The 10,884-nt window shown below is 37.0% G+C and overlaps 1 protein-coding gene and 1 pseudogene across 1 annotated transcript; one reads left to right on the top strand and one right to left on the bottom strand.

Annotated features, from left to right (window-relative positions):
• The window catches only part of LOC148734371 (uncharacterized), a 3,159-nt pseudogene extending 3,035 nt beyond the window's left edge, over positions 1-124 (top strand).
• Positions 125-1,382: 1,258 nt separating this feature from the next.
• On the bottom strand, positions 1,383-10,851 carry LOC111344587 (uncharacterized). The gene is made up of 16 exons (XM_022951864.2): positions 10,722-10,851; positions 9,921-10,151; positions 8,290-9,023; positions 7,824-7,885; positions 7,300-7,341; positions 6,934-6,982; positions 6,624-6,741; positions 6,182-6,265; positions 5,383-5,542; positions 4,982-5,079; positions 4,205-4,271; positions 4,040-4,109; positions 3,749-3,880; positions 3,218-3,431; positions 2,698-2,763; positions 1,383-2,118 (listed from the first exon to the last, which is right to left on the bottom strand). Exons 1-16 carry the CDS (start codon positions 10,768-10,770, stop codon positions 2,033-2,035), a joined length of 2,262 nt encoding a protein of 753 aa, XP_022807599.2. The 5' UTR covers positions 10,771-10,851; the 3' UTR covers positions 1,383-2,032.
• Between the last annotated feature and the right edge of the window lie 33 nt (positions 10,852-10,884).

The following is a 10,884-nucleotide window of genomic DNA, read 5'->3' as shown; positions in this document are numbered from 1 at the left end:
ACATTATTAAACTAATGCCAAAAAAGGCCTTAAAAATTAAATTTACGCCAAATAGTTTACGTTGAAATAACTTAAAAAGAGGTTTTCTCAAGTTTAGCCGTGTATGCTGATCACCGACCGTACTCGTTATCATCATGTTGTAAACTAGGATTTTGAGTTGGCTATTAGAATTTTGGTTGAAACTCCTTTTAATATATATATATTTTTAACTTTTTGGAGACGGAAAGCGAAAGAAACGTAAGGAGTGATTTAATGCAGCATTCCGAGTTTCGACAGGTGTAAGTTTTTCATGAGTCTCATAGGTTACGGCTGTGTAAGGGTACATATATGAAAAAAGCAAATAAAACCTTCATTTAGCTTAGGGTGATTTCATGAGCGCGCGTTGGATATAAGATGTAAATAGCCTACGACGCGCTTGGCACCAAGTTCGCTAAAACCAATCTCGCATCCAACAAACGCGAATGGAAAAATTGTTTCAGGGAATTTCATGAAATCCTGATTGTTTTGATATTTCCAGCAAACATTTTCGACTTCCAACACTTACCGCAGTGCATTTCTATATAAGGTGACTCACAATATGAGCCGATAACCGGAGTTTAAAAAACCAATCAGAACACTAGAAATGCAAAATAGTAATTGGGGCTAACGGTTATATTCATCAATGCATTCTTAAGGGTACAGTTAGGATTTATTCATGACATCCTTTAGGGATTTATTTAAGGGTTTTGGGTATGTACTATCTATCTTACCCTTGCTGGTCACGGACTGTAGTGAGGTACTCGAGGATCTCGACGGCAAAAACATCTGGCCGTTGGGCATAAAAATGAACGAGTTTTAGTCGTAACAAACAGTTCAAAAACTTTTTTCCTATCTGCGATGGATCATCTAGATATCAACGCCTTAAGTATGAGTAAGCTTTAGTGTTGGAAAAACAGAAGAGGGTTGTAACGCAGTTGCAAGAGACTAGTGGAGAACTGCAAGTGAACGCTTTAAAAACGTCGTTGGTGTTAGCCGTCCAAGACAGAATTTCCTCTTACAATATCTGATTCAATAAGATATCAAGCAGACAAGTGATGGCGATTAAAAAAAAAAATTATGGGATTATCAGCTGACTCAATACCAAATTTGACGTCCCTCCGGCTGAAAACCATGTGATCACCCCAAAATCCCCCACGCCTCCCCTCTCTCCGCTGATAAATGACTGGGCCCTAAATCTATGGATCTATTACCCCTAAATCCCTAAATGGCGGCAAAATCAAAGAGAACACCACCTTCTGAATAGTGTTGTTGTGTGAAGGAGGGGTCGGCGCATTAGTAAATTGTCATTCATATGTGTACAGATCTTTTTTTATAGAAGCTAGACAAGTTAAATGAAGAGTGTATTCAAAGTCTTTTCTTCTTTTATTACGATGGTTTCCATCTGATCTCTGCGTATGATGTTGTCAAATTTTAAATATTTTCTTTACAGTCCAGCTGTTATAAACTTTATCTATTCTGTATACAGACTTCTCTACTTAACAGTGCTATGTGGGAAAGATGCAGTCGCGACGTTCCCACTACGAATTTCCCCAGAAGAAAAACAAACAACTAAATGATTCTAAACGTAAACAAAGCAGACCAAATGACACAAAAGATAAATGGCTTCAAAAAAGGGACCATCCCCTAAAACTGGAGGAAAGCGGGAGTAAAAAATGTGTAAATGTACAGTGACACCAACTTTTTATTGAACAAAAAAAATCCTACTGAACACTGCAAAACATATGCATTTCCCGTATCATTATGATATCGTTATTGAGGAGGGGAGGGGGGGGGGGAGGTTAATTATTGCCAGCTTTTCTATCCAGTCAGCTAAAATAACTGTGATGTGAGTTATGCAAACACACCATACACTCAATCACAGGCAGAATAAAAAAAAAAAACTAACCCACTCGGTCGAAAAAAAAAGAGCCCTGATCATGTATTAATAAACTTCATACTTCAGAGGCCCAGAGACAAGGAGGATCAAACGAGAACCTCTTGTAACCAAGCCTACCTATTCTGGAGAAGTACGTTCTGGTGTCTGGACTTTCTCTGCATCTCTGGGCTTCAGGAACCTCGGGCGAATTACCACTGGTTCAGCTGAGAACAAATCAGGTAATTCGAGGTGTCAACAAGAGTGTATGCGTGTTATTTATTTATATATTTTTTTTCGAATTAGTTCTTACTTCTTTTCGTTGATATGTGTCATTCCGATTTTAAAGGCAAGCATGGTCGCTTAAAACCCTTCCGTGGCTATCTTCATACGGTTTCTTTTTCAATTACATTAAGAACTGCCCCTGTGCGAGTAAAGAGTGTTTCGAAAGAGCAGAGACAAACCAAAGCCCAAGTAATACCCAACAGCCAATCAGAACAACGGAAAATATCGCACGGACTAATAAAAACTCGGGGCAAACAAATTTAAACAGCATGAAGCGCGGGAAAAACGGCACGCATCACAAAGCAGTAGTGGTTTAAGCATTGCATCTGATTGGCTTAGGGGTAGCGCGAATTTTTGGCACAAATCACGAAGTGGAAAGGAGGAAAACCAACAAAATCTCGGATTTCTTCAGAAACTCAGTTTAAAATTGCCCTATAAGGAAGGAGCCCTCAAATATACGTTTTTTTCTTCGAATAAAAAAATAAGAAGTATGGAATGTTTCAACGAGGCTCTAGTCTTACCCGTCATTTCTTTAGCCTCTCCTTGAGAATTCCCCAATGAATCCTGCGCAGAAATGTGCTCTGGATCTAAAACATAAGATGACTTTACCGACAGCCAGGCAAAAAAAAAAAGGGTCAATGACTGAAAATTGTAGCCAGGGTAACCACTTGTCTATATCAAGTGAAAATGTCAAGTAAGAATCATTAAGCTACTAGGAATTAAAACCTTAACAACGAAAAAACTCTTTGTTGGAAAAGTTGTTAGCCCGCTTTGATTTATCGTCGATTCATTGGACTAAGATAAGGCACAGCTGTTAAAGTCACTAACAGAATAGAGACAGTCTCGTGGTGAGAACGATGTCTGAAAGCAAGAAAAAATGACATTCGCATGGGTGAATTCCTCGACACTATGAAACGCGATTTCAGACTGAAGACATAGAATGGAAAAACTCTTCAGGGTGGTTTTGCCGGTTGCATTCGGTCACCTGCTGTTCTGTTGCAGTGCACGGCTTTTATATAAAAAGCGTCACATTATACAAACCTGAGGCGCCAGCTACCAGAGGAAGGAATCCTTCGTCGCTAGTAAAATCTTGTTTAGGGAGTTTTGAGGTCCCATGTCCCTCATTAGAGCTGGACTTTCGTTTCCGGGCTGCTGCAGGTTTTCTAGCCTTGTGCATAAGCTTGCAATTTGAGCCTTTGGAACACTTGCCTGTCCGTGAGAATTCTTCACATTCTAGGATGTGCTTTTTGTCGCACTACGAAAACAAACAAAAAAAAAAAACAGCTTCTATGAACAGCTTAGCAAACAGCTTGGTAATCAGAACAGTTGATGTGAAGCAGGTCAGTGAAAGTTTTGTTATTTAGCTGATTTGCGCAGTTTTAGAATTGTTTTGTAAGTTATTTAAGTTGTTTCCCCAGGACACTCAAATCTCACTGACCATAAACGTGCTCGCCGAAAGTCTTAACACAGCACCGTTGTTAAACCAAAATATCGAGACCAGCACCGCGACCCTTTCAGCGAGTATTTATGTCAGGAAGGGGTTTTTTTACCGACAAGTTTGGGAATACTTACTTGTTGTCCTCGAGCACAGAATCCCTTGAGGAAATCTTCGCATACTTTTGCCTTCTTGCTGACGTTAACGTGGGAATACGGGCAATTGTCGTTTGAACATTTTCCGCGGAGGAAGAATTGACAAACTGGCATCTGAAAGAAATTATTCATTCACAGACAGTCACTTACGCATTTACAGACAGTCACTTATGCCACTGACGTATTAAAACTGAATTTTTATAATTATAAACAAAGCAAAAACCAAAACAAATAAGAGAGGAAAGGAAAAAAAATTTAAAGGTGCCAACAAACCTTAGTTGGGTCAATCTTATGAGAGAACGGACAAGATCCATCCAAGTTTTTACATCGACCACGAAGAAACCTACAAAATATACCACCAGTAAAATTATTTGACATGGTTAAGCTTAGGTGATGTCTTATCACGAAGACAACTGAACTAGCCTAAAGCATACTTACTTTGTGCAAACCGCAACTTTAGATGGGTCGTGAATGTATGGACAAGTGTCCCTCTTGTGGCATTTTCCTACAATAACAAACATAATGTCAAACATAATATGGATAGAAAAGAATTTCGGATAGAAAAGTATTTCGTAAGGTATCTGGCATAGACCGACACCCTCTAAGGGGACTATTACCCGAGAGGAAAGTATCGAGTTACAATTTAAGGAATCGAACAAGTCAGTATCCGAAAGTTAATACAGATAGATTCAAGAACTCTTTCATTAATCGCTTAATTTTTAAATACAATTTAGCTATGTGAGTTTATAATTTAGATATATATACTTTTTACTCAAATATTGTAACATAAGATATGTATTTTTTATCTTGTGAGGAAATAAAGACTACTATATAGACTACTATATATAATATCAATACAATATCAAACATAATGTTGTTTCAAAGGATAAAAAAAAATGAAGTGCAAGGCGTTGCTTTTAAAATAATTCACTTGGAAAATAGATTGGTTTGGAAAGAAAGGAAATCGAATAGACTTTTTCAGTCTACATAAACAGTTGTTATAGTGGTTCATTACATACGTAAAAGAAAAGTCTATTCTTTCCCTTTTGTTACTAGTAGAAATAGAATTTGGAAAACCAAGCAACATATTATACTTCTTCAGACAAGAAGATTACGCAGCTTTACACAAAAATGAAATGGAAACCGGTTCCAACACGGGTTCCTGGAAACGCTTAATAGTGCATGCACTAACGGAGATATGGAGATGTAACTCACCGAATCTGTTGTAGAACATGCAGTACTGCTCCGACACGGGTTTACTCCTGTTTTTACTATATACCCTGGCATTGTGAATACTTCGCCGTAATACGCGACTGAAAACAGGAATAAATAAGATTTACCCCTTGGCTGCACACATTGCAAGAAACAATGCATAAGGAAAATTTTCTGATGGAGTTCAATAGCATTTTAGTGAGGGTAAATGTAAATATACATTCCAACAACGCTCTTTGTTAAAGTTTCTCTGGGTTCATTGGTGGGGAAAGTGATCAAAATGAAGCCTGATTCAGTTTGGCGTGGTTTGAAATAAGATTCAGTTGAAAGATAACTGTGCAAGATACCAAACAAGACTGTATTTCAACTAGATTAAAAAAACTCAATAAACCTTGTGTTTATACCTAGCAAGAGCCTTGCTTGGAGTGTTGTTCAGTTTACTTTTGATCAGTGTGGTTGGCGTTCGCAATACAACCATGCGGCCGTTACTTGACCGCCTTCTACTCATGAGCGTCTGACGTAGTTTCGAAGAACCTGATTCCTTCAAAGAAGCTCGTCTGGGAGCTAAAGATAGTAAGCACTCATATTATAAATTATCCAAAGTGATTGGCCAGGAAGCGTCCCTTAGAAAAAGCCTTTTACTAATTTTTTTTAAAATTATACTATAACTGTAGCAACTTATTGTAAAGTGTGACAAAAATCATGTCAAAAAGGCACAATAGGAGGTACACTCTTTTTCTTTTCAAAATGTCTCGATCGTCTTCAATCAAAGATACGGTAGCTTTATTAGCCTCAAAACTGCCTGAATCTATGAAGGAAGATTAAGGACCTTCAGAAGCGCTCTCTTCTGTTCATTCTAAATCTGAATTGGAACATTATGTGATTCTCAACTTTTTTCTTATTGAAAACTAGCCACGAAAGGATGAAACAACGATTTCACTTGTAATTATACTACTTGGCACCTTTTTAGTAACGCATTTGATCGTGGAGCTACTGGTAACCTCACTGAACGATCAGGGAAGAGGGAATTATTAAAGAGATTTAAGGGAGGGCTAGGTAATGGGTGCCTTCTGGAGAGTGAGCAATAACTAGGTCATATGCGGTTTTGTTGTCGAAATCGTAGGTGTGAGTAGAAAACAGAGAGAAGCAAGGAATGGTGCAGTTTAGAAACCACTAGCTTTTTAACATCAGTCAGATACATACCTTTATTGATTCTCTGAAGAGTCTTGCCTTTTGAGTCTGACACAAACTTCTCACCTTGAATTATGATCGTTTTCGTTAACTTACCTGAAAGAGGATAACGTTCACTTGTTGTATGTTCACGTAAGTTGTAAAATTTGCAACCCAATCTTACTGAGAACAGACTTCCAAAAAAAAAAATTTTAACTTCTCCAATTTTCTCACAATTCACCAGTGAGGACCAATCTATACCACAACCCATTGTAATGGGACGAACTTAAACAATCCTTCTGTGGCTTTTTATTAAATTCTTCATGATTTGAACAAAAGTTTAAGTTACAGGAAATTCTCCCTATGTCAACCATGTAACCATGAATCCAAAATGGAAAACCATTTTTAAACAAATTGATGACAAAACGTACAAACACTAAAACTGTATTTAAAACTCATGAAAATAATTGCTCACCAACTTTTTTCCCGCCTTTACCAATTTCCTTCTCAGCTGAAGATGTCTTGGCTTTGGTTAGTTTATTGGATGATGTCTTATAGGGAACACCTCCAATTACTACCACTTTATTCAATTTCTACAAAAAAAACATTGATAAAATGTTGATCTGATCATTTACAACAAAAAGACTCTAAATCACCTTTACTTGACATGATGCCCTTATCAATTAGAAAGGGAACGAAAAAAGAGAGCTGAGGCAACAGAGACAACATGACATACAGCTGTAACACAATAAAAGATGAAATGAAGTCTTTATTGCATATTAAACCTGGGCTTTAATTGGAGCTTGTTTCCTCTTTGACCTCACAACACTGTATCTGCAAAATGAACCAACAATAATATTCATAATGGTCTGATGTTCTTTCCTATTCTACACATGGAAGTATATAAATTTTCAAACTGGTAAAGTGACCCTTTTACATGCTGAATTTTCAAGAATTCCAAGCAATTTTAGGCAGAAATAATAGGTACTATGGGCAGTAAATTGTAATAAATTTATAATAAATTATAATAAATTTGCAAGGTCATGTAACTTATTTCCATACCTTGTAACAACAGGACTCTCTCTATATATATATAATAAATTATAATAAATTATAATAAATTTGCGAGGTCATGTAACTTATTTCCATACCTTGTAACAACAGGACTCTCTCCTTGAGTTGTTCTTTGCCTTCTGTGCACAAGAAAACAAAAAAGACTCAATCAGAGTTAGGTGTTACATCACAACAAAAATCTTTCTACAATGATGTTAGCTGGTTTATGTAAATAAAACAGTTACTGTTACAGTAATGAGAATTCATGTGTTGGTCAATTCTGGGATTTAAAGAGTTGGACGCCAGATAAACCACTGGACATAATATGGTTCAGTTCTTACATCTAATTTGTTGTGGATGCTGATTTTGGTGCTCAAAATGATAATAAAAGTATTCACCTAATCTACTTTTAGTCATTGTTTTTTAAAGGAAAAGACTAGTAGCCTTAAAAGTTTGAAAATTCATAGGAAATTCATAGAAAATCAGTCATCTGGCCAGAGCTTGTTCTGGTATCCATAGCATAAAGAAACAAGGAACATGACTACTCTCCTGGGATGGCTTGCCAGTCCACCACTCCCTAACAATGATCACTAAACAATTCTTCTCAAGATCAAAACCATACCTGTCAATGAACCCAGCAGCAGATTTTTGTGACAAAACCTTTTTACTTGTAACAGAATCTGCCTGCAAAGTACATTTATCAAATGTGTGAGGAAAATGTGTACTGTTACCGGTACATTGCATGTACAGTACTGTATTAACTCAGTAAGAATTAAGTGTTTATGCTCCTGAAAATTATTCAAGGGTTGAGCAAGTGTATGCCAATAAGCGAAATAAGTTTTGCTAATTGTATGGATACACTCTATTCAACATTGTACAGCCAGTCACAGTAAAAGTATTTGTAACTGACTCCAAAACTGGAGGTCTGTCAATTTGAAGTCTGAAAGGTTTTTAAGGTCTTAAAAATCCTGAGATCAGACAACATAGCTAGGCTACCTAACATTTTTGTTTGTATGTGTTTCCTTTCTTTAGGAGAAACATAAAAAATTTGACCCTGTTGTTTGTTATCTAACTACTGTTTCATATACCTGATATTTCGTTGAATAATGTGGTTGTTTTTTCAGTTTTTCAGCTTTGTTTGATATCAATCTCTGCCTCTGTTCAGGACTACTACCTCCTGAACTCTCTCTTCTTAGCACATAAGGATTCAGTTGTTTCTTGGCCTCACATTGAGCTCCTAGTTTTGTCCATTTGAGCTTGGATCTTGAGGGCTTTGATTTTTTTCCACTTTTCTCTAATTTACTGGATGTGGATGGCTTTGATTTTGACCATTTAAAAGATCCGTGTGCTCCAGATGTGGATGGTGCTTTGGGAGGAACCACTGATGGTGATTTCACTTTAGTAGAAGGCATCCCTAATGATATTTCTGCCCGTAGTAATTGTGATTTCTTCCTGTGTAGTTCTGAGTCAGAATGACTTTTACTTTTATCAGATGACAAACCTGAGGTACATGTGGCACTGGGTTTTTTCCATTTCAAGGCTGATTTCTGCACAACAGTTTTAACACCAGACAAATGAGGGATCTCTTTTTTATTCAAAACATAAGGGTTCTTTGCTGTCAAGGTATGACTTGGTTGTAAGGATAATAAGTGAGATTTTTGTGCCTGTTCCATCTTTGGAACTGGTATTTCTGCCTTTCTGTCATTTTGTTTTAGGGCTGTTTTACTCTCAAGAATTGATTTATTGTCATTCATAGTCTGTGAATATCCAGATGACCCTGAAGTGAATGGAATATTTATCTTTGTCTTTGCAGTATCATGACCTGAAATTATACACAACACAATGAGTTATGATGCGCGAATCTATTCTACATTCAGAATTTGCCATAAAATTTGTGTAAACTTTGTGACATTGCACAGAAATTTGCACTGTCTGAATAAATCCCATTCTTGTGGTGTCATCTGACAAACAACATGAAGTCCACAATAACCTGGCTGCCCACTATTTCATGTCTGCCTCTTACTTTCAAATTCATTGTCAGTCCTGAATGACTGATTTTGGAAACCTGGTGTTTTTGATCAACTTAGAACAGACTCCTCCCGATGGATGTCAATAACTACTGCAGCTGTTGTTCCACAAAGACATCTTCCACTCCCAGTGTGGCCAAGACAGAATTTCTCCTTACAATAACAATGCAATGTCAAGCAGAAAAGTGATGAGAACAAGGAAAATTATTATTACAAGGAGACTACTAGTTGATCCAATACCAATTTCTCTTAACTAACATCATTAGAATTGTATGACAGACAGTAAGGAGAATTATTAATTCAATCTTTGGAGTGAAAGAGTCATTTAAGTGAGCAAAGATGCAATAAGGAGTCTTAACTCTTCAACTCCCATGATCTGATTGTTGATTCTCCCCTCTAACTGCTACACATCTCCTTATAAAGTAGTTATGGTAATTTTGTGTTGAATCAAGATAACAACCATCTGGTAAGTTTGAGTGTTCTCATTACCTGTTTGCTGGATACTATAAGGATCTTAAAGGGAGAAGTTATTCATGTTAATCACTTCTGGAAGTAAAAGGGTTAGCATCAACGATTCTATTAAATAATAAAACAAGCAGAAGTGAACTTGTTGCAGACTGTAAGTCAATTCTCATAGAGAAAGGCTCCTCAAACAAGACAGGCAGTTCTTATACAGTAAACATACATTGTACCTGAACTCTTACTGTTCAATTTCCTCCGATCTAGACTATATGAGGAGTGAACTGTCCCTGTTTGTCCTTTCACCTGGTTCAATGGTGGATGTAAAATCTGTTGTTTGGTTGCTTTTCTCTTCTGTGTTTCTTTTTGCCAAGAAAATGATCTGTTTTTGTTATTGACTGTATGAGGATGAACTCCAGAGATACTTGCTGGAGAAGGTATCTTTTTATGAGACTTAATAAGATCTGAGGGAGAACATTCAGGATGAATAATAATCAAATTTGAAAGAAAGAAACTTGACTTCGTCTAAACTTATTGAATAGCACTGGGTAACTCCTATGTTTCTTTATGAAGAGGAGATCTGTTTCGAGCCACAGAAGGGTAGATTGTTTGAAAATTTGTAAAATATGATAGACAGCTTTGGCTACCGACGGCTACCTATCATGTTCAAGTAAGATTAAAGAGAACTATATGCATCTATCTTTTATTTTCTCCTTCCCGCGATCACAATCACTGTACCAATCGTAGTTTTCTTATATTGAAGCATAGAGGTAACTCGTAAATTTCCGGAGAAATTCTTCAGTCTGAGGTATTTTGGCAGAAAATATGTCCCACTGATACTTGTTTGTACGTGCCTCGACGCACAATTTATAAGGAAAGCGTAACATTCAGAAAGCTTGTCAATTTGCTTCGTGATAACGCATACAATAAATAACTAAGGAAGAGATTTTTCGTGTAATTAACACAGGAAAAACAATAATACTCTATTCAAGGGCGAAGTCATCTTCAGAAAAACCTTAACGAGCCATACTTACCAGTGAGATACGCTATTTGTTCCCGGAGTTTCGATGAGTCGTCCGCCATGATTGTTCGTGTCAGACTACCGTGACGTCACGCAGGCTCGTCACAGGACTAGCAATCATTTGGTTCTGCAACAGGACGGCAACTAGAGATTGTTTATTTTTCTGTTTTCTGCCG

Source organism: Stylophora pistillata, chromosome 3 (assembly GCF_964205215.1).
Source record: "Stylophora pistillata chromosome 3, jaStyPist1.2, whole genome shotgun sequence".
Lineage (NCBI taxonomy): Eukaryota > Metazoa > Cnidaria > Anthozoa > Scleractinia > Pocilloporidae > Stylophora > Stylophora pistillata.
Note: the sequence above shows the minus strand (reverse complement) of the source record. Positions and strands in the feature narration are given on the sequence as shown.

What these genes read in the sequence shown, in the direction of transcription:
- LOC111344587 (XM_022951864.2), bottom strand. Translation starts at nt 10,770, where the DNA reads ATGGCGGACGACTCATCGAAACTCCGGGAACAAATAGCGTATCTCACT. An exon ending in CCAAGCAAGGCTCTTGCTAG is followed by an intron (nt 5,080 to 5,382) that starts GTATAAACACAA and finishes TCCTGTTTTCAG; the next exon opens with TCGCGTATTACGGCGAAGTA. An exon ending in ATAAGATTGACCCAACTAAG is followed by an intron (nt 3,881 to 4,039) that starts GTTTGTTGGCAC and finishes AATTTCTTTCAG; the next exon opens with ATGCCAGTTTGTCAATTCTT.